This window comes from Anoplophora glabripennis, unplaced genomic scaffold (assembly GCF_000390285.2).
Source record: "Anoplophora glabripennis isolate ALB-LARVAE unplaced genomic scaffold, Agla_2.0 scaffold388, whole genome shotgun sequence".
Taxonomy (NCBI): domain Eukaryota; kingdom Metazoa; phylum Arthropoda; class Insecta; order Coleoptera; family Cerambycidae; genus Anoplophora; species Anoplophora glabripennis.
The window spans coordinates 212,019-234,601 of NW_019417171.1; the positions used below are offsets into that span (position 1 = coordinate 212,019).

Below are 22,583 nucleotides of genomic sequence, written 5' to 3' on the forward strand. Positions count from 1 at the left end.
TTATAGAAACATAATTTTAGGCAGGGTGTTTTACAAGATCTATGACAAACTTTGACAGAGGGTAGCTGGGTTAATTTCAAACATTTTTTCTTAAAAGTTATAAACATTTAAAAAAATATAAAATAAAATAATAAAAATATAATCATTTTTATTTATCTCAATACCATGACATTAAAAATATCTAAGCTTTTACAAAAATTTGAGGCTATTCTATAATAGTTTCAAAAAATTATGCAGTGTTGCCAGATTTATTAAAAATTATTAAAATATTGATTTTTGAGGTGGTTTTTGAATTTTTTTCTTACTTATATCATTGAAAAGCCAAAAAATGCTCTATTTACTAAGCTTAAAATTCAATATAGCCCCCATAAGAAAAAATAAAGTTGATGATGGTTCCTCGCAACCGAAACGTGGCAATGAAAATCTAAATATATTCCTCCAAAAAACTTGCTGTCAAAATGTGTTTCCAGATTTTAAAAATTCCTCTAAAAAAAGTTACAGACGATTTCGAAAATGCCACATTTACTAGGTCATTTCGGAATAGAAAAACATTTTCCCCTATCTCTTCTACTTAAGAAATGTACAATTTTAGTCTCTAGGAGCAGCCGTTTCCGTTAAAAACTCATCTAAAGATGATGATGCATGCAACTTATGTACCTAGAGTGAATCGAAAGTTATTGTTGTCAGGTTTTGTACATTTTGTTTGGAGATTTTATTTTTGCAATTCTTACAAAAATGTTGTGAAGAGATTAACGCTAATCGTCAAGTAGTTCCAATGATGCTTTTTCTGACGAAGCTGATACATAATTATCACTCTAATACATAATTTTCATGCATCATCATCTTTAGATGAGTTTTTAACGGAAATGGCTGCTCCTAGAGACTTCAATAAGGTGTACATTTCTTAAGTAGAAAAGATAGGGGAAAATGTATTTCTATGCCGAAATGACACACACACAGTGGCACAAAAAAGTTGAAGCGATTTAAAAGGATCCTAATGGTTGCTTATGGCGCCCTCTGTATGATGCAGCCAATCGTCAATAAAATTTGAATTTCCCGTCCCAAGAAATCTCCGCATACAAAATTTCATGAATTTAACTCAAAGTAGTCGAGAGTTATTAAAGAAAATGCTATTTATTTTTTTTAATTTGACATCCTAAACTTATATCATGTATGTCCTGGATATCCTAAACGAAGCGTTTCCAGACCTAAGTTCATAGGGAATTTTTTGCTTAAAATTTAACGTAGAATAGCATACTGAAGTATGTACATCTCATCCTGAAACACCCTGTATAATAATTTCCAAGATACCAATACATGCATCACCAAAACACGTATAGAAAGTAGTAAAAGTGCAATTTCTTGTCTATAAAATGCCAACTTTAAGGTATTTTACAGATTTTTAGACTAAAAGATTATGCATGAAATAATTAAAGTTTATTTGTTGCTGTCCTTGCACTACTAAATGTTTTTACCATAGTTTTAAAAACTGATTTATCTCGAAAATTGTTGACAGTAAATAAAAATAATATTTCCAATTCGACAGTATGGCAACAACTGCCAAAATTTTGAAAAAATATGTGCTAGTGCTAGTCGATTTCTAAACTCTCTATACTCTCTAGATCCGGTAAATCTCTAGGTACATCTTTGGGGCCCGATGTCTCTGTTAGGAAGAACGTTAGCAAAAAAATTGTAGGCAGTAGTGCATTCCGAGGGATTAGTTACTTATTGGACTACTTATTGATTAAGGTCGGTGATTGTTGGATAAGCACATTGTTGGCTAGTTTTTGAAATATTCTCTAACTATTAGAAACAATAAATCTTCGAAAGATCAAACGCAACCTTTTGCATCATTTTCAACAATTTTCTCTGGTACAGTTTGATTACATTCATCTTATCCGTGAGTTTCAGATGCGCAGAGGTAATTAGCTCAAACATTTAAACACAGCCACACAAAAAAAATTGTTTTTCGGATTTGGAGGTCAGAAAAAAATTGTGTGACTGTAATATTTATAAAAACCACATAAAATTACTAGACACAAGCAAATTTTTTTCATAGAAGGTACCTGCCTCACTATTAAGGCTTCCAGCTGCGGACTCTCTTCTTGATCTGCGCATCTCGTGGACGAGATGAGTTTAGTCAGCTTTAATAATAGAATATTTTAGGAAAAGCGAATAATAGGTGATTATGTGTACTGTTTTTAACTTGTTATTAACAATAGGAGTATGTTCTTGCTTAACAGAATAATACACGATTAAAAATATCTCTAGTACTGCCTGTTTGGCATCGATTGAAAAATCTGGCGTCTACTTACATTTGCATGCTCTAGAATAAGCTGACATTTAGCCTTTTCGTCCTGGTCCGTCATTGTTGTGATTCTTTCTTCTAATTTCTGCAACAAACAATGTGTTTCAAAAGGATAAATTATTAATGATGTAGGTTTGAACTTCAATTTGAAAAGAAAATAGGAAATTGTCATTTTAATATGCGACGACTCTTTGATGCAATGAATATGTATGCGGCTTCTAATACTCATAAAGAGATGAAAGTTATGTCAACGATTTTTATGTAAATACCGAAAGAGTTCACTGCGCTCATTATAAATAGTAGAAGAGCTTCTGCCTGGAAAGGAATGCGAACGTTCATAATAATTTGCAGTAATGTTCTTTTTTTTAACAAACCGTCAAAGAAAATCGCTTCTTCCGTTATTCCGTTATTATATCGATTTATTCATTCTTAATTAAATTGTTCTTTGATTTAATTGGTTTCCTTGCGTTTATTGCCTTTGAAAATTTCACGTTATAAAAAAACTATAATCCGAAAAGAAACAGTGATCAGTGGATGCATCAAATAGAGAACCAATTTTGGAACAGCTACGAAAGTGTGTTGTTTAGAAATCAATCATTGACATCATAATGCCTACTAAAAAATTTATATATGTTAAAATGTTATATTAAAATGCATAGCAGGACCTCATCTATCGCGGCTGATTGCGTTCATTGTCCAGGGTGAATTTTGTTGAATGTTTAAAACATTATTTCATTATTTTCATATATGTATTCGGTAAGAGTTTTCTTATTAGTACTACTTGAATGTATTATTATTTTAAATAACCGGCACACAAAAAAACTCGAGTGCGAAGATGTATATTCCGGTAGTACTACTCATTTTGATGCCAATAATCGAAAAAACACACTCTTAGTCAAAATTTGGTTTCTATTATTAAAGGTTGACCATTGTAATTAATAGAATATCAAGTACACACAAAAGTTCAAATCCAAAGATCTGACATGTTATTTCCGACGTATTTAGAACAGTTGAAAACAATACCGTAGTCAGAATTTATGTACTACCGGCCAGTATCTTGTAAAATCTATAGTTAAGGTGAAAATGGAGCCCAAACAATTATAATTGTCGAAACAGTGAATATTAAAGAAAAATATGCAGGGTTGAGTTTTAAAGAAGTGTGTAAAAATATTCTTGGGAATAATAAAAGTGAAAAAGTTAAAAAAATGGTCAGCAAATTCAAGAATCTAACTGTAATGAATCGTGTAAGATTCCTCGATTACTTTCCAGCCAACTTAGAGGACTTCAGCGAACATCAGGACCTCAAAGAAATGGAAAAGCGATATCAAGGAAGATGGAACGCAAATATGTTAGCTGACTATTGTTGGAATATGAAGAAAAAAGAAAAACACATCCTCTTCGCAGATCATTTGAAAACAAAAGAATAAGATACTCTAGAAACAAAGATTAACCATAAGCTCGTTAGTCTGAGCAAAGCGAAGATTCCTTCTAAATTGCTAAATTGAGCGATTTTTGGGTCCATTTCATTCTAAATAATTATAGATTTTACAAGACATTGGCCGGTTGTGCATAAATTCTGACTACAGTATCGTTTTCAGCTCATGAAAATACTTTGGAAATGATATGTCACACGAGTTTTTTTTTTGTGTAGCGGAGTAATAATTATTTATTAGATTGTCTGAGTATATCTCTTTAGCGTATCTAGATATTTGGTATCAAAGAGGATCATTTTTAAAACTAATTATTGGAAATTCTATAGTATTAGACGGTGATTGGTCAATTTTTGGTGCTCATAGCACTATGGATTCTTTTCAAATATATAAGTTCCATAAAAAATAATTGTTTTAAAATTATTATGAAAATTAGATATTTGTCGAGAATTTTTTTTTTAAGATTTTGTTCCGTATAGTAAACTACACTCAAATAATACTACTATAGTCAAATTTTGTTAATTAAAAAGTATTGTGAACCATTTGAAAATTTTTTTCACAAAACCTTAGTGGGTTTTGTGAAAAATACTCAGTTTATCGAATTTGAACAAGTGGAATCAAGTTTAATTATTTTCATGTCTTTTTATCGTTTCACTTAAATCATTAGATCACTTTCTCGTTATGATTATCACTGAACAACACACGTAATTTTCAGAAAAATGTTCCTTGTATTTTGTGGAAGCCAAGTTATAACGTCATCGGAAATTTTCTTGTTGAAATGAAAATGAAATTTGACAATTTCTTCCTAATGAAAAGTATAAAAGCTACAATAATAATATACGGGATGATGTATCTCTTGGAATCAGGAGAGTGAAAACTAAAAAATAATGTAAAAAAGTTATACAGGAGGTACAACGACATTGTACTTCTCACACCCAAGACTGATAACAATTCACATTCTTTCATAAGAGCCCTACTATCCTTAAAAAATACTTGATACGTTTGTTTATAGCTCAACTTATACAGGGTGGGCCATTTTAATCGCCCCACGGTAATATCTCTGTCAGTTTAGGTTCTAGCGAAAAATTATCTCCATAAAAGTGGGGTTTGATGGGAGAAAATTGTTACTGACCTTAAATTTGACCTTGAGGTCACCGGTCAAGGTCGACTTCAAATTTTCAAATAAGAACCCCTATTTTTGACCCTGTAATTGAAAAGAACGGAACATTTTACATTCAGTTAGTGTCTTTTGTCACGGTTCGGAATGACCTCATAAGTCTGAGGTCGACATTACCTTTAACACAATATTCAAGCCAGTAATTTGGTTGTTTCTATAGAAATATGACCTCTTTGTAAGGTATAATAGGGACTAATTAGTAATGACCTTCTATTCTACCTTAATCTCATTTGAAGGCCAATTTTCCCTCTTTTTAATATGGAATTAAAATTGTACGTAAGGTGGTAAAACGTTATTCTTTTTATGTGATTTGGATATTTCAAGGTCAAATGTTTAATAATCACTCAGAAGCTGTCAATTTAAATCTAATTTTAAAAATTAAATTAATTTCAACAGTAGCAAAGGTTATGTTGACCTCAAAATGACCTTATGAGACCATTTTGACCCCCGAACGTAAAAATTTCCGCTCTTTTCAATTCCGGGGTCAAAAATAGAGGCTCCCATGTGAGAAATAGAAGTTGACCTTGGCCGACCTTGAGCGGTGACTCAAGGTCAAATTTAAGGAACAGTTTTCCCATATCAAAGCTGTCAACTATTATGTTTTTCGCTAGAACCTAAACTGTCGGAGATAAGGGCGATTAAAATGTTCCACCCTGTATATAAAATTTGAATAAAAAAAAATATTGGAGTCACAATTAGAAGGAGTTTGAGAAATTTCAACTGTTAGCTTATTAATTTGGATAGACCAATTTGAGAGCAGAACTGCAAAAAAATGTAATTTCACTGCTGCAGTTCAGGGTTAAGCGTGCATGGCAGTGAAATGAAATAAAAAAACGTTAAGATGAAAATAAAAGTGTATTTATATGTTTACAACGTAAGCCATTATGGTACAAGCAAGACGTCTAAATGTCTTATTTCTGCGAAGCCGCTTTAAGACAGAATTCACGTTAATAAGGCTTGACCTCACAAGCGCTAAAAGCAAACACCCCCCAAACATAAACAAAGTTGATGGAAAACAGCATGAAGAGAGCGTACTCTTGCTTTAATCATATTGGTTCATATTTAAAAAACAATTTTCCGCAAGCAATATGAAAAAAAATATTACTCTTATTTTTCAGTCTCTAATTTCGTTCGTAAAAGTTTTACCATAAATAGTTGAAGAACAATTAAGCAAATTAAAGAATATGTACTTCTAATAATGTGATATAGTGAAAATTTGACTTTTGAAAAATATATTCACAGTAGGTATGTTTTATCCTGCAGTAAAATACAAAAAATAGTACGTATATTTTAATAGAGTCCCATGATGGATTTGAACGGCATAGGAGTGTGACAAGTACAGAAGCGGCAATTAACGCTACCACACCGTTAATTTACCGCCTAATTTATTCAGCCGAAATGTCACAGTTAGAGAACGAGGCCGTATTGGCGTCTATCCAAATTACTACGTATTATCTGCATAGTCCTACTTAAAAAAATGATTGGCTTCAAGCGCTCCGACCTTGATTCATATGTTATCGCAACAAAAATGAGATGTTACAACATTGTCACTTAAACTTAGTATTTTTTAAATAAATTATAAAACAGGACATTTTTTATATTCTTTTATTAAAACAATGAACATTCCAGTAAAAAAATGTAAAAAAACAGAAGAGTTAAAGGGTATAACACCAAGAGTAGACTTTTTAGAAATAATTTATAAAAGGCCTCCCTTACTTTTTGACAAGGAATTGCTTCTTAAGTTTTTCGAGATATATTAAAGAAACACCCTTGTAGACACAAATGTTTAATAATTTTTATATTATCATATCGTCTGTTTATTTATTTTCATATGTCAATCTAAATTATGTCTGTAACCAAGGGTTGTCAGTAAACAAACAATATTTTTTGAGTTGAAATCACGTTGAAATCCAAAAACCAAGACTGAAAAAAATGGAAAATGTGGAAATTCAATCTGAAATTTTAGAAAAGGCTAATGCGGCTACTGCATGCATCATTCCGGAGAAATCAAAATCTATATACAACAAAGAACTGAAGGAATTTTAAGATTGAAAAAGCAAACAAGGGGTGAAAGGCGTAAATGAAGGTGTCTTGTTGGCTTATTTTTTTAATTTAAGTGAGAAATTGGCTCCATCCACATTGTGGACTAAATATTCCATGTTGCAGTCAACTTTGAGAGTTTACAAGAACATTGAAATTTCTAAATTCGGAAGACTAGTGGCATTTTTAAAGTCTAAGCACAAACATTTTCAACTAAAAAAATGCAAGATGTTGCAAAGGGAACAATTTTTGCGTGAAGCCTTAGCCCTAGATCATCTTATGAATAAGGTAGGTTCTACTGAATAGTTTAACTGAGTTATATTTATTAAATTTGTTGATTTTAGGTGGCGTTGATATTAGGAGTTTTTGGCGCTTGCCGTTGCGGGGAATTGACCCATCTAAGCATAGTCTATAGAGAGGACAAAGAGCAGTATATCCACATCATGATTTCAAATACTAAAACGAACAAACCAAGAAGGCTTTTGTGTTAATCCAATAGAATTAATTAGAAGATATTCTAAGCTAAGGCCACAAAATGTGCAGCATAAAAGGTTCTTTTGCAATTTTCAAAAGAGAAAATGCACACGTCAATGTTTTGGTATTAGTAAGCTATCAAAAATCCCTAGTTTTGTTGCGTGATTTTTGACAGATTCTAATTTATATACAGGGCAAGGCTTGCGTCGCGCATCTACAACTTTCTTGGTCAATGCTGGAGGGGATATTAAAATACTCAAACGGTGGATGGAAATCATCTACCGTGGTAGACGGTTATATAGAAGAGTCAATTTCCAGCAAAATTGATATTGCTAAAAAGATACAAGGGGTGCATACTCCTGAAGCAAGCACAAGCAAAGGGGCAACCTGTTCTATAAATTTACCACAATCACAAAATGATTCCACTAATCCTTTGGCATTAAATTACGGCTTTACCATAAATGTTAATATTAATAAGTAGGTAGATTGTAAATTTGTAGCATTTTAGGTTATTTATTGACATTACTATTTCAAATTGGTTTTCTAATAAAAAATAGAAAAACAAACCAAATATTTGTCTTTTTATGATTTCTATAAGTCACTACTGGGTTACAAGTCATAACTTACTAGTGACTTATGACTTATAACTCACTAGCGACTTAGAAGTCATATTATTTCTTTAAAACTAAAGAAATTATAGTATCATTATATACAAGTGTTGGATAAATAACAAAAAAAAACAAGCAAGCCAAATATTGTAAATTACCTTAAATTAATGTCACTGTGTTGTAACATTACATGCCGATTTGGAAAATAAAGCGGACGTGATTCAAATCGGTAAATTACAGCAGGAAAGCAGGATCGATAATGTTGACAGCCTAATAATTCCTTGAACATGAACGCTTTCTCCATCAGAGCCTTATCTTTTGTTTAACTCCAGAGAGTATATTTGTTCGCTAATAAATATGTCATTTTGGTTTCCTACAGGTTGCGCATCTATAAATACGTGTTTATCTTTTGACGTCAACGAACTATCTCTCCTATTTTATCTAACTTTAACGGTTTTCCGCTGTCATTATCAACTTGACAAGCACTTGTAAATACGCTATTTTTATTACTACCCGTTTTCTAAAGGATAACACCGAACCCAAATTACAGTTCGAGTAGGTCGAACTGTAATAAACGTGCCATAACGATGTATGAGGTGGGCCATTTCGATACTTTTTGGGGGTTTTCTCGTATTTCCCGAAGAAACAAAATGTGGTTAAGATGTCTTGAGATTATTTTTGGAGAAAAATTGAACGGTGAAAATAGTACTTCCACTCCAAATATTTTTTTTGTAATTCAATACTTAGGATAGTGCTTTTTTAAATTTTTAGTGCTAGGTAAAAAAAAATTAAAGCAATGTTTTTACAGCAAAGACGTGGCACTACTATAATGTAACTCAAAAGTGACATGATGTTTAAATTTGGCACCTCCAAAAACTTGAAATCGACATTTAACAACTGCAATCTTTTAATTTCGACTTTTGAACTAACTTTACTCTTCTTTTTGACCCATTACAAATGATAGACCCTGTACAGTTAACCCCCCGAAAGTGTCAAAATTGGCCCACCAGGTACATGTCAGTACCTATCTATTTATTTTTTTTTAATATTTTATACAGTGTCCGATAAATAATGGATAACCTTTTAACAGTGGATGGGGGACCCTATCGTCGTTTAGAAAATAGACTTTTGTTTTAGTAGAAAGTCCCTTCGTTTTCCAGTTATTTCGTTTTTTTTCGAGATATCCGTTATAGGTTACTTTATTGGTCTCTACGGCCACAAGAGAACGTATTATCTTTCAGTTATTTTGCGTAATATTTGTGAATTGTTTTATTATCAGATGCTTATTAGAATTTTTAATACAAAAGTCGATTTTCTGAACGACCTTAGGGTCCCCATTCACGGTTAAAAGGTTATTAATTATTTACCGGACACCCTATATATAAATTCACTATAACTTTCACTTGAGCCGCGTGTTCAATATAATGTCCAACTGCGACCGTCCGACTTTCTACTATTTAAACCTTTATAAATCAGATGAAAAAAGTATCTATAACTCCGGTATAGAAGAGTACCGAAACACTAACCTGCAATCATATTTTTAGCACGTAGGAAGGTCTTAAAAGTCGTAAAAAGCTTATTCTATTTGAGAGGGTTCACTGAAATTACATCTCCCAACAGTAAGAACGGTAGATTTTCGACTTAGGCTGTAGTTGCCTAAACTACTTCTCATAAATCTGGGGTAAAAGGTAACACATAAACGTGCTGTATAGCTGCTATATCTAATATTTACTGTATATATATCCTGAGCCGGAACTTTTTCATTCTAAGAACAAAAAATATCTACACAAACGCGAATAAAATCGCTTTAATCGTTTATTTACAATTAAGAAAAAGCATAGGCACTTGCATAGGTCTTTTAATTTTCTTTAAGAGTCTTCATAAATGATTTGATTAAAAGCCATGAGGACGTCGAGCATAGGCAACCAACACTGTATAGTTGGTACTACCGACTAAAAATCTCTAAACATGAGTGGAGTGGTTGAAATGGTTCAACTAATAAATATCAAATCGCTATTCGTTGTCATTAATTTTAAGATTACTATTTTTCGAGAAATTACGATACTTTTTAACGTTATAGTGATACGAAGTCTGTTAAAAAAATAACCGACTTTTTGAATTACGCGCTAATAATATTCAATAATATGCGGTTTGCAGCATTGCGTTGCGCATAATCTCCGTAACCACATGTTCTTCGATTGTTGATATCTCATTTAGTTTTCGTGATATTGTTATTTCAGTGCAACGTGTTTAAGTGTTATTGACGATTTTTGAAATGTGCGATTTTGTTGGAACAACGATGCAACGTAAAATATTGCGAGAAACTGGACAGAACTTTCACGGAAACGTTTCAACTTTTGTAACAAGCTTTGGGTCGTACGCAATGTTACAAATAATCCGGACGAATTAGACCAAACACATGCCTGTTTCAAAAATCGGGCCTAAGACGAATTTTATGGGCTTAAAATTAAGTAAAAAATACGCAGATTAAAAGTTTAAATTTGTGTATTTGTAGAGGTCGAGCGTCATATTGTTTATAACAAAAGAAAAAAAAATAATTGCTCTTTTTTCAGTTTTTAGCTCTAATCGATATTTTCAATACGTAAAAAGATCTTCTTGCGAAAATATCGAAAGTATAATTATGAAAGAAAACGTGAAAAGTCAATAAATATGTATTTTTCGGGGTCTGGCGATGGCTTTCACATACTTTTGCTTACACCATTCAAAAGAGTGGAAAAAAATAAGTTGATTTAAAAAAAAAGCATTCCGGTAGCCGCTTTCTAAGTGCACAATCCATTTGTTAAGTAAGAATTATATAAAGCCGAGCGCAGCAAGGGCACTATGACGTCACAGCGCTCCCCTCTCCTGGCTACCACTCAGCCGCGCGAATCTCGCTGCCTTTAACGAATTTCTTGGTCGAATCGTTTAGAAAAAATTCAGCGTATAAAGGAAGTCTTCTACTTTACAACGAGCCCAAGCTTATTCCAAAATATTAAATAGAACAGGCAGAATACCGTTTTTAAGAAAAAAAATATATATCTCGGATACTATTGGTCGTATCGAGACGCTTCTTTTTTAAATTCATGTTTTTTAAAGCACTATTTGATGCAATTGGTTTGAAATCTGTATATTAAAAAATCGCCGAGAAAAAGATCCTAGTTGTTTCTTTTTTTGGTTTTTTGTTAGTAACTTTTTTATTTTGCATCTTAAAAAACATGAAATTTACATAGACGCGAGTTAATGTAATTACCTTCCTTTTATTACCTATCCTTTTTTGCCGAATTTCGATATCTTGACCTGGGCAGAAGATAAACGCGCTCGCGTTTTCGACTTTATAATTTTGCAATAGGCCGCCATTTTGAAATTGGTGGTCCGGATTGCGGGTATTTGTTGAGCACCCCAACAATTATCTTTTCCTGTAGTTTCATACAATTTCAGCCAAATTCGTTCTTTTTATTTAATGCAAACAATTTTGTACATTTTCTTTTTTCACCGCTAATTTTGCAATTTAAAAAAAAATTTTGCGAGCTTTCGCAAAAGTCTGTTCTTGTAGAAAATTTCCTCAGGAACAAAATCGATAAGTACACCTCATATCGATTAGAGGCTTATCTTCAGAGATATACCTAAGCGAAAAACTGACAAAAGAGCAATTATTTTTGTTTGTTTTGTTATAAACAATATGACGCTCGACCTCTACAAATACACAAATTTAGGATTTTAATTTTTAAGCCCACAAAATTCAGTCAATTGAAGATGATCAACGACCAGGAAGACCTTCGACTTAACTGACGACTCCCACGTTCAGAAAGTCAAATATCTGATGCGTGCAAATCGCCGATTGACTGTCAGATAAATTGTCAGAGGTTAACATCTCAATTGGGTCATGCCGTGAAATTTTGACTGAAAAATTGAACATGCATAGAGTTGCAGCAAAATTTGTTCCTCGTTTGATGATCGAACGACAGAAAGAAAATCGTGTGGACGTTGTCGACAACTCCTTAATAACGATGACACGTTTATTCGAAGGATCATAACGGGACACGAAAGCTGACTTACCGCTACGACATTGAGACAAAAGTTCAATCATCACAATGGATTAACAAAAGATCTCTAAGGTCAAAAAAAAGTCAGTCTCGATCCAATCCACTTTAACGGAATTTTGCAATTTGAATTGGTCAATTCGTCAATTTTGTGCCAACATCAGATAACTGTCGTCCTTCACCCTCCTTACTCGCCAGACTTGACTTTTTGCAATTTGCAAAGGACACTTTTCAGACTATCGATGACAGCAAAGCAAATTCGATACAGACTTTAAAGGCCATGTCAAATGAAGGTATCCAGAACTGCTTCGTGAAATGGAAGCAGCGCTCGGAAAAGTGTACGAATAGGGAAAATAAAGTTTGATTATTTTCTAAATAGACCTCGTATATTTAACACAATAGCTTTGATTGCCTTACTTTTGAAAAGTTTAATATTAGACCGAAGTGGAAATGGTAAAGGGGCTTATAATAAACCTAAAAAAAATAAATGTGTGAGCAGGGGCGGCGGAGGGTTGATTTGGGTGGTTGAAAAGTTATGAAAAATTGTATCATTGGGATTTCTGGCGAAAGTTGACGTCAAACAAAAAAGTATCTAATACAAAAGTTGTAGATTATGCAAAAATCTACAACTTTTGTAGAAGTCATTTTTTAACATAACCTCAAAATTTCCGAGATAAATGCGAAAACAGGTTTTTTCTGATTTTTCGTTTTTTATTTCTCGTTTCCGCAAAAATAATTTAATTTTGACGAAACTTGGTGAAAGTATACCTTTCTCTGTCTTAAATAACCTCAAATTTTTTTAGATAAAAAAATCAAGAAGTTTCTGAGATATTCATTTTTTTCGGCCTGAAACACTTTTTTTTCAAAGAAAAATTCTACTTAAAAAAATCATCGTACAGAGTTCTGCCGGTAATCATTTTTTTCGTTTTGACATATACTTTTTGGTGAAATAAAAAAATTTGTAATCACAGTTCAAAAACATGCTCAAAAATACAAAAAAGAAAAAAATGACTTGCAGCAATGAATTTTTCAGTAATTGTTGATAATTTATTTAAATTTAAAAAAAATCAAAAACTGACTACACCATTCAATTGTACGGAAAAAATACAAAAAAAACTGTCTCATTGTATGACCCAAAACTATTTTTGTACAGTATTGCTATAAACATAAGTCGAATAGTGAATAAATAAAATAAATAATATTTTTTTTCCCGTAGGATCGATTAGTATACTTATTTTTTTTAAAGTTTGATGAATTCATAGATATACAGTGTGTCCAAGATAAGGATGGGATAGCATTAGGATCTAGGAAACGGTAAGAGATAACCGAAATTTTGCAAAATTCTTAAATTTTCTGGCTTTATTTGAAAACGAATTTTAAATAAATTACATATTTACAATGCCACTTTTTTCGCTCTATACAATGGCGTCAACATTTTTGCAATCCGACGTTTCGTCTTCGAGGGGCCATCATCGGGTTAATTTTTTAAAATACGTCGCTGCTATTTTTATGACAAAATCTAGTCATTTTTAATTCTGAATTAGAGGATATTACTATTGTAATATAAAAGTTTTTAGCTTGTTTTAGCTATAATTTAAAATTTTTCCTGAGTACGGCTCTAATAGCTACAAACCTTTTTAACTGATTACAATAGTAATATCATCTAATACAGAATTAAAAATGACTAGATTTTGTCATAAGAATAGCAGCGGTATATTTAAAAAAATTAATCTAATGATGGCCCCTCGAAGACGAAACGTCGAATTGCAAAAATGTTGACGCCATTGGATAGAGCGAAAAAAGTGGCAATGTAAATATGCAATTTATTTAAAATTCGTTTTCAAATAAAGCCATAAAAAAATATAATGATTTTGCAAAATTTCGAGTTTTCGGATTTCGCGTCAACAGTAGACTTTGCAGTTAAAACTTTCTATTGCTGAAATTTCAAATCATCCAGAGATAATTTACGATTTGTGCATTTGTAATTCGACTTAGATGTTTATAGCAATACTGTACAAAAATAAAGTTTTGGGTCAAATAATAAACAAATTATCAACAATAACTGAAAAATTCATTGTTGCAAGTAACTTTTATTTTTATTTTTTGCATTTTTGAGCATGTTTTTTAACTGTTACTACATATTTTTTTATTTCACCAAAAAGTATATGTCAAAATGAAAAAAATGATTACCGGCAGAACTCTGTATGATGATTTTTTAAGTAGAATTTTTCTTTGAAAAAAAAGTGTTTCGGGCCGAAAAAAATTAATATCTCAGAAACTTCTTAATTTTTTTATCTAAAAAAATTTGAGGTTATTTAAGACAGAGAAAGGTATACCTTCACCAAGTTTCGTCAAAATTAAATTATTATTTTGTTTGACGTCAACTTTCGCCAGAAATCCCAATGATACAATTTTTCATAACTTTTCAACCCCCCAAATCAACCCTCCGCCGCCCCTGCTCACGCATTTATTTTTTTTAGGTTTACTATATTTCCACTTATAAAAGTCCAGGTAACAATTTTTTTTTCTCCAAGTGTAATTTGGTTGGACTATATTGCAAAATTTGCTAACATTATTATTAAAACCAATATTACATTAAAGCCATTTAATATTACCGGGGGATACGAAATCTACACCGAAAAGATGGAATTATTGTGAAAAAAAAAATTGTTAGTTGCTTACTAACCTACCTTAGTTTGCTCTATCATGAGTTGAAGGTATGCATCCGCCTCGGACACTTTATTATCAAAATCCTTGATTGTGGGGGAAGGATGATGGGAATCCCATCTCGTCTGAAAAAACGGAAAACAGCCTAAATATTTGCAAGAATACAATACAATTTTAATCTATACAAAAAAATGGGTGCAGGAAAACATACGTATAATAAAAATCTAATTTAAACTTAATTTCGTGGAGTGTTATTTGCTTTAACGTTTTGCAGGTCAGTACATTTTTAGATTACACGAAAGCTTTTTTTCACTTGCACAGTTAAAATATGGTAGCATCGTTATTCTTGTCATGATAAGTTACGTATATGGGTAGTAATCGATTTCTTTACAGCATGATTTGAGTTGAAAGGAAATTTACATGAAACCGAGCTGTATCTACAACGATGACACAATGCAGACCATGCAATAGCGTAACATTGATAGCCTACCACATCCTGAAGGAACGTGAAGTTTTGGATTATGGAAAAGAGGCTCTCTACGGAGAACCAGAATTGGATCTAAAAGAAATAGAACTCTTGTCATTGGTGTAAATTAGTAGAGAGGTTCATACTGCAGTCGCCTGTTGCCAATGGGTGTTATGAAAGAAATAATACAATGTAGTAGCGAGTACGATGGGAGAGACAGACGTCTATAATAAACGTATATTGTAATTTTAATGAAAGATGTATATTTTCAAATAATTCTCGTTTGAATTGAAACAGGTTTCAACAGAGTAAAAGTTTTCCGATACAGCGATTCATATTTTCATTCTTACAATTGAATAATACGTTATTAAAAATGTCCCTTTCATTCCTCTCGGTAATAAAATTTTATAGTTATGTCCATATGAAGCGTAAATGTTTTTATAAAAGCACATCATTTTATTATTCTTACTTTAAGGCATTTTTTTTCAGAAAAAACGTAAAAAATAACAAATGAAATATTAGGTTATATCTATTAGCAATATGCCTAAATGTTCTAGTTTTTGTTTTCTAAATATTAATTTTTATGTAAAAAGGTAGGTACACTAAAATATCATGATTCCAAATAACAATGTAGCGTAAATAAGTAGGTAGAATATACAAATAAAATGTTACAAAACGTAAAGAGGGTAATTTAAATTTTTTATGTTTATACATAACAATATAAAGAAAAAAACTCTTCAAAACATTATCAAGCCACTATAGTAGGATCATATTCCATGCAAAGTAATAAATCATTGACTGTCAAGGGATCCAATGCAGTACGGTTTTAAGGGGCTTAGAAATTGAATAATTTCTTTATGCGTTATGAAGGGATGAAGGGATCAGTTCACAGCTGGCACCCTATTCCTACAAAAATCTCTTCATTCTCATAAACTATTTATTTTAAATGTATCTAGTTTATTATAAATTTGTTTTTTAAATTCCACATATGTTTCACCTCTATACGCGCCACTGTTGTTTACTTGTTCTTTTGGAGGCGGTCTCTGATTTACGCCACATTCAATTTCATTTTAAATTTTAAATGGTTCATTTTACGTTTCTTAAATTGATGACATGATTTTCCTTAGACAAAAGACCGACATTTTTTTTCTCTACTTTGCATCGAATACGATCTTACTATAATTTGGTAAATTTTTTGATTGGATAATAATTAAAAAAAGTTATTCTGAAACTAAAAAATGCTTAGGCATGCACAAATATAATTGATTTTAACGCAAAAAATAGCATATTTGTGTACCTACTAAAACCAATATATTTCCGAATGATAGTGCAAACATTGAGTCAGGGAATGTGCTTTTAATATGTACGAGGTACACATAATATTTTTTCTGAAATCGGAAACAATATTAATTAATTAATATGAACCAAGAAATTTTGATTAATGCATACCTAACATTTCTTCATTACAATCTTATTGCTAATGAAATCGTTTCCTTGACAATCATTATTTTATTGTTGTGATAAAAGAAAAAATTGTTTTAATACCTATAAATGCTAAAATATGTATATTAAAAATATTTAAAAATGGATAGTGATGATGATGTACCACCAGAGTTCGTACATTAAAACCATTTAATATTAACGGGAGATACGAAATCTACACCGAAAAGATGGAATTATTGTGAAAAAAAAATTGTTAGTTGCTTACTAACCTACCTTAGTACCTTAGTTTGCTGTATCATGAGTTGAAGGTATATATATATATAGAAAAAAGAGTTTCATCTAAAAAATAGGCTTTAATCCCACTAATAAGAAGATTTTAATTATATATATATATAATGTATATTAAAAATATTTAAAATGGATAGATAGTGGTGATGATGTACCACCAGAGTTCGTAGCACTTAGTATAGTCTTTCCTCTTTCCGTCAGTTGAACATGTATAAAAACGCCTAGCAATAAAATTTTATGAGTTTCATAGGCGTCCCTAAAAAAGTTTTCTGCTAAAGGTAAAATATTATAATAATTTGTATATAATGTGTAGAAAATTTCTATTATATGTTTGACCAACAACATATTTTAATTGTTTCCGTAGATCCTCTGTGGCCATTTTGGTTAAGGCTGGGGTAGATTTAATTGCATTAAAGAGACATGGGGGATGGAAATCTTCAAACGTTGCCGAAGGATATACAGAGGAATCTTTTACAAATAAACTAGACGTAGCAGATAAAATATTTAGAAGAGGGAAACACAAACAGAAGAAATAATTAACAATAATGATGCCGATTTTTCGAGTAAAGTTCAGCCAATGTTTAATAGTTGTACAAAGTGCAACATAATTATGAATATAAACAAATACATAGTTATAATAAACGTTTTATATGTGGAATACGTTCAATAAATGTTATGTTAACTAAATAATGCATTTTTGATGGTTTGCCTGCTTATATTTATGAGAATTTACTGTATAAATTAGATAAAAAAAACGGTACGAGAAAGTATTTGTTAACTGTTTGTTTGCTGATATTTGCTTGGCAACCAACTAAAACACTAGAATACGGTATTTTGGGGTCTGAAATCCGAAAAAGTACACATTTCCGAACGATTTCAAAAAAATGTTTTTTTCGGAGATTATTGTCTCGGATAACTATGTAAAGAGATCTAGGATAAAATTCCAAAAAAATTAAGAACATACCATTTCCAAAGGGTTATTTAAACCCTTTCTTCTTAAAGTAATTTAATTTAAGGCATTCCTATGCACGTAAAAATTCACTTTCAATGAACTTTACAAACAATACCATTGAACTTAGGAACAATGGTAGCATAAGTTATAACGTAATAACTGCGCCACGACGAAGCAAATGTTACTGAACCTCCTATAATGGAAGTTTCAGATTTTGATAGTGGTCACTCTTATCACTGTCCGTTTGTCGGTGGCTAAACGATGTTATAAATTCAAGTCTAAGCCTGATGTTATTTTATTATGAAACTAATTTATTAGTTCTATTAATTAAATAAACGGTAAAAATTATTTTGACAGTATTTAGGTTCAATCCTGAGAAATCAAAACACTCGAAATGAATGTCATTGAAACTTCCGAATATTCAATGAAACAGAAAGAAATTTTATGGTGGGTGAACTTTGTACAACAACAGGAATTTTCGGCCTTGTTCCTTTGAATAGAATTTTGAATAAATTAATATTCATTCATTCAACAATTTCCGGTATCAGTTGCAGCAAAATATTTATTTGTTCAAAGCCATATTTGCAATTACTGGAAATTTGTTATAATTTGTTTTACATACGTTGCTTGTTGTAGTTACTCAATTTTCAAAAAAGTTTAAAACTGACATGAAAATATGCAAAAAAGTACTTAATATATTGTTCATAATCATTTAGATTATGATGTCTTGAAATTACATTGGTGCTGTGGTTCGAACAGCTGTAATAACTCAAGGGATTGGTAATAAACGGGGCAAATTAATCATTTTTCGAAAGCGCTTTTCCTAAAACAATTATTAATTATACAACCTCATATGTTCAAATGAAATCGTTACTTAAACCTTAAGAATGAACAAAACAATTTATATTTTGGTTGAAGTCAAACTAGATTGATTTGTAAATAAATAACTAAAGTGTCGCTGCTTCAGAATATCTAATAACTTACTATAAAAATAGCAAGAAATATATTTTTTGAAGTTGTATAAAGATTAACAAAATATTATCCCATTTTACAGAGGGGTGTTACAACTTAAACATTAAATACTGGTATTACTATTTGACTCATAGTACATTTAGTATCACATGGGTAGTTTCCATTTTTATTCATAATACAACCAGTATAATGAACACGAGATTGCGTAAAGTATTATAAATGCGTTTTTTAATGGTGTTACAAATTCGAATCATCATGGTTCGAAAATCTATCGCCGACATGCGCATGCTCGAGCATAACCACAACTCCTTGCCACTTTATGGGGTTTTCCTCCAATTCATCGTAGGTGTGTATATCCATATCGAAAAATGAAGTAACAGATGGTATATCTTATCGTCGCAAACGCTCATTAAGTATTGTCAGGCAATGACTTAATAATCAGACTAAAATTACAGTCAACCTACAAAATCAGTGCCTACTAGCACTTTGTTAAGTATTGTAATATGGGTGACACGATAATATAGACATTTAAAAAATATTTTTTGTACCCAAACCCCTCATTTAATCAAAATTCTACAAGAGGCCTAAAAACTTCCAAATTATATCACCTGTCAGATAGAAAATAGTTGTCATTATTGCCGGAAAGAGGAAAAGTTATGAACGGATATTATCACCATACATCAATTTTGTAGGGGTTGTAGGTTTAAAAAACACTCTGTATAACACCAAAATGTGTAGATGGAAAGCAAAAGTCCACACCCCAAAAATAATCAAAATTCGAGTTATTTACAAAATTCAAAATTCCACACCCCAAAAATAATCAAAATTCGAGTTATTTACAAAATTCAAAAAAATTTCACCAACTTTGAGGCCATCTAGCGGTCAAATTAAGCGACTTTGGATATAGGTGAATTAGCCTAGATCTGCCTATTTTGAGTCCACCAATCTGTGGTCTTCCGTTGTACACGTTATTCTGGGACACCCTGCCGATAAACTTATTAATTTACTTACAATGCTTTTTTGATCTCCGTACCAATGCGCGTGTAACATTGTCGTATGTGCCTCTCATTTCACAGCGCTTTTATCAGATCTACAATTTCATTATTGATGAAAATTGCTATATTTCACTTATACCCTTTAGATGGGCGTTAGCCTGTTGGATTAATAAAAAAAATACAATATAGTTCATTCAAAATATTGATTAAATATATTTAGTTTATATAGTTAAAAGGAAAACCCGTACATAAAAATAATAAATAGACACAAATACGTCAATCCATTAGCGTTTTGTTATATGATAAAGTTCGGGGGTACGCGGTTCTTAACAGAATCGGTCTTACTAATGTAAATACAGCGTGGTAAAAAAATTCTGCATAAAATTCATATTTTCATTAAACAATTTTTTTTTTCGAAAAACGGTGAGACCCGTCGATTTTTATTTGATCCAGGGCACCTTGTTATGTGGAAAATAATTTTTTTCGATAATCCGCTTACGGCAGCGATGATATATATTTTTTTTAAATGACAACGCATATTTTTACATAACATAACATTAGTGTAATTTTACTCGTTTGAAATGTAATTTTGTCAACTTTGTCCTTTTCGGAGCCATTAATAGTGTAAGTAGACAATTATCACTTATAAGAACTTAAGGTGCATTTTTCTAAAAAAAATTGTTATGTAAGACATCGAAATTTTCACACCGTTGTTTAGATAATTATCACTGTCATCAATTTCGAACGAAAAAAATATGCGTTGTCATTAAAAAAAAAAATTATGTCATCGCTGCCGTAAGTGGATTATTGAAAAAAAAATTCCACATAACAAGGTGCCCTGGATCAAATAAAAATCGACGGGTCTCACCGGTTTTCGAAAAAAAATTATTTAACGAAAATATGAATTTTATGCAGAACTTTTTTACCACGCTGTATAATAGACCGGGAGATATTAGACTGAAGTTCGACGACGTCTTTCTCGTTTATACCTCTGAGAGTACTGAAAGGTAACCGAGAGACAGTACGTACAATAAACTAAATTTAAAAGATGGGCTGCGGGACACCTTTGTGAAAACTTATGCCATGTTCATAAGTTGAAGTGAAGTAGTGATTTTATCACAACATATTTTTGGCATAAGTGTCGCAAGTGACCTAAAATGGAAAACTTTGTAAGAAAATGTGAAAAACATTTATTTGTCTACCAATTTCTCATTAATGCCATTAGAAATATGACATTATTATATTTGAAAAGCTCATAAAAAACATTGGCATAAGTCCTACTAAGGACTTATGAACATGGCATAAGCGAGAAATACGACGTTGACACATTTTTTTGCAAAAGAAAATTAAATTTTCACATAGGTGTCCTGGCGGGCAAATCGGTTTTTTCCATAATCTTACTTGTCTTTAATGTATCTTTCAGTACCCTAAAAGGCATAAACGAGAAAGACATCGTTGAACTGCTACGAGTATCTCCCGGTCTATAAACATATTTGCTAGAAATATGTCTTAATTAATATTAATATGAATACTTAATAGTATCAAATGGTGCTACGTGCTATTCTTTCTGGAGTGACATATCGAAGTTAGACCAATTTAATACCAAAAAATTAAGAAAATGAGCAATAAACTCAAGCATCTCATTTAAATAGACCCTAATAACGTGCATATTTTGGAAATCTATAACTTCCACAGAATTGCAAATCATATGCCTGCCACAATATTTTTAGAATCTAATTTTTGAAAAATGTTGATTTTTTTGTATTAATCGAAAATTGCAATTTAAACATTGATTGAAACAATGGAATTCTTTGTGGCGTCAAGTGCTCAAAAAAAGTTAAATCTGTGCTTACATTTCTCGCCACAATATTCTTGATCGGCATTAAATATTCAGGTAAACGAAATGGAAATATTCTTTGTTTTTATGAAGGTCATGCTCGGTACTTTCTGTGGAAAATTAATTTTTCAACATTCCAACTTTATTAATTATTATTTTCAGCCTAACTGGAGAGTATGTAAAGAAACATTATTTCAAAACTTATTTCTGCCTAACCTGCTTAAAATTTAGTAGTTTTCTAAGTTCTTCAAAACGACCCATTTGGATCATGGTAAATAACGAGCGTTCAAATAAAAACGTGGTCAAGTTGGTTCTGAAAATTTGGACGTAGGGCGTAGCGTATAGCAAATGAACTTAAACGTCATCTGTCAAAGCGCTATATCGCCGCTATCAATTTGAATATTTTCGTTTTAAAAAGCGTTGAAAGTGGTGTTTTCTCAAGAACAAAAAGTGTTTATCATAGAGTCCTACTTTAGAAATGGACGCAAGATTGATGGAATATGGAAGTATTCTATTGAGGAATGTTTCATAGAATTTCAAAATCAATTTCCCGGCGTTGTTGAGTACAAAATTTTTCAAAGTGCAGTTCAGCGTTGTGTTAATGTTTTTCGTGAAACGGGCAGTGTAACAAGAAAAGAAGGAAGCGGCCGACCTAAAAAGCGGACTGAAGAATTAAAAGAAAATGTCCAACAAATAATGGAAAATGCGCCAAGAACTTCTGTACGTGTTTTATCACAAATGGTGGGAGTATCAGTCGGTACCTGCCACACAGTGTTAAAAAAAGATTTGCGTTTGTTCTCCTATCGTTTAACTTGTCAGCAAGAACTTCATGAAGTTGATTTTCCGCGACGGGCTGTATTTTGTGAATGGTTTTTAAACAACTACG

At 31.7% G+C, this 22,583-nt stretch overlaps 1 protein-coding gene across 1 annotated transcript in view; it reads right to left on the reverse strand.

Annotated features, from left to right (window-relative positions):
- The window catches only part of LOC108907143 (oxysterol-binding protein-related protein 9), a 120,961-nt gene that overhangs the window by 58,549 nt on the left and 39,829 nt on the right, over window positions 1-22,583 (reverse strand). The window contains exons 3-4 of the mRNA XM_018710687.1: window positions 14,768-14,869; window positions 2,316-2,393 (exon numbers count right to left, since the gene is read on the reverse strand). Coding sequence (XP_018566203.1) covers window positions 2,316-2,393; window positions 14,768-14,869 — 180 coding nt within the window. The remainder of the gene's footprint in view (window positions 1-2,315; window positions 2,394-14,767; window positions 14,870-22,583) is intronic.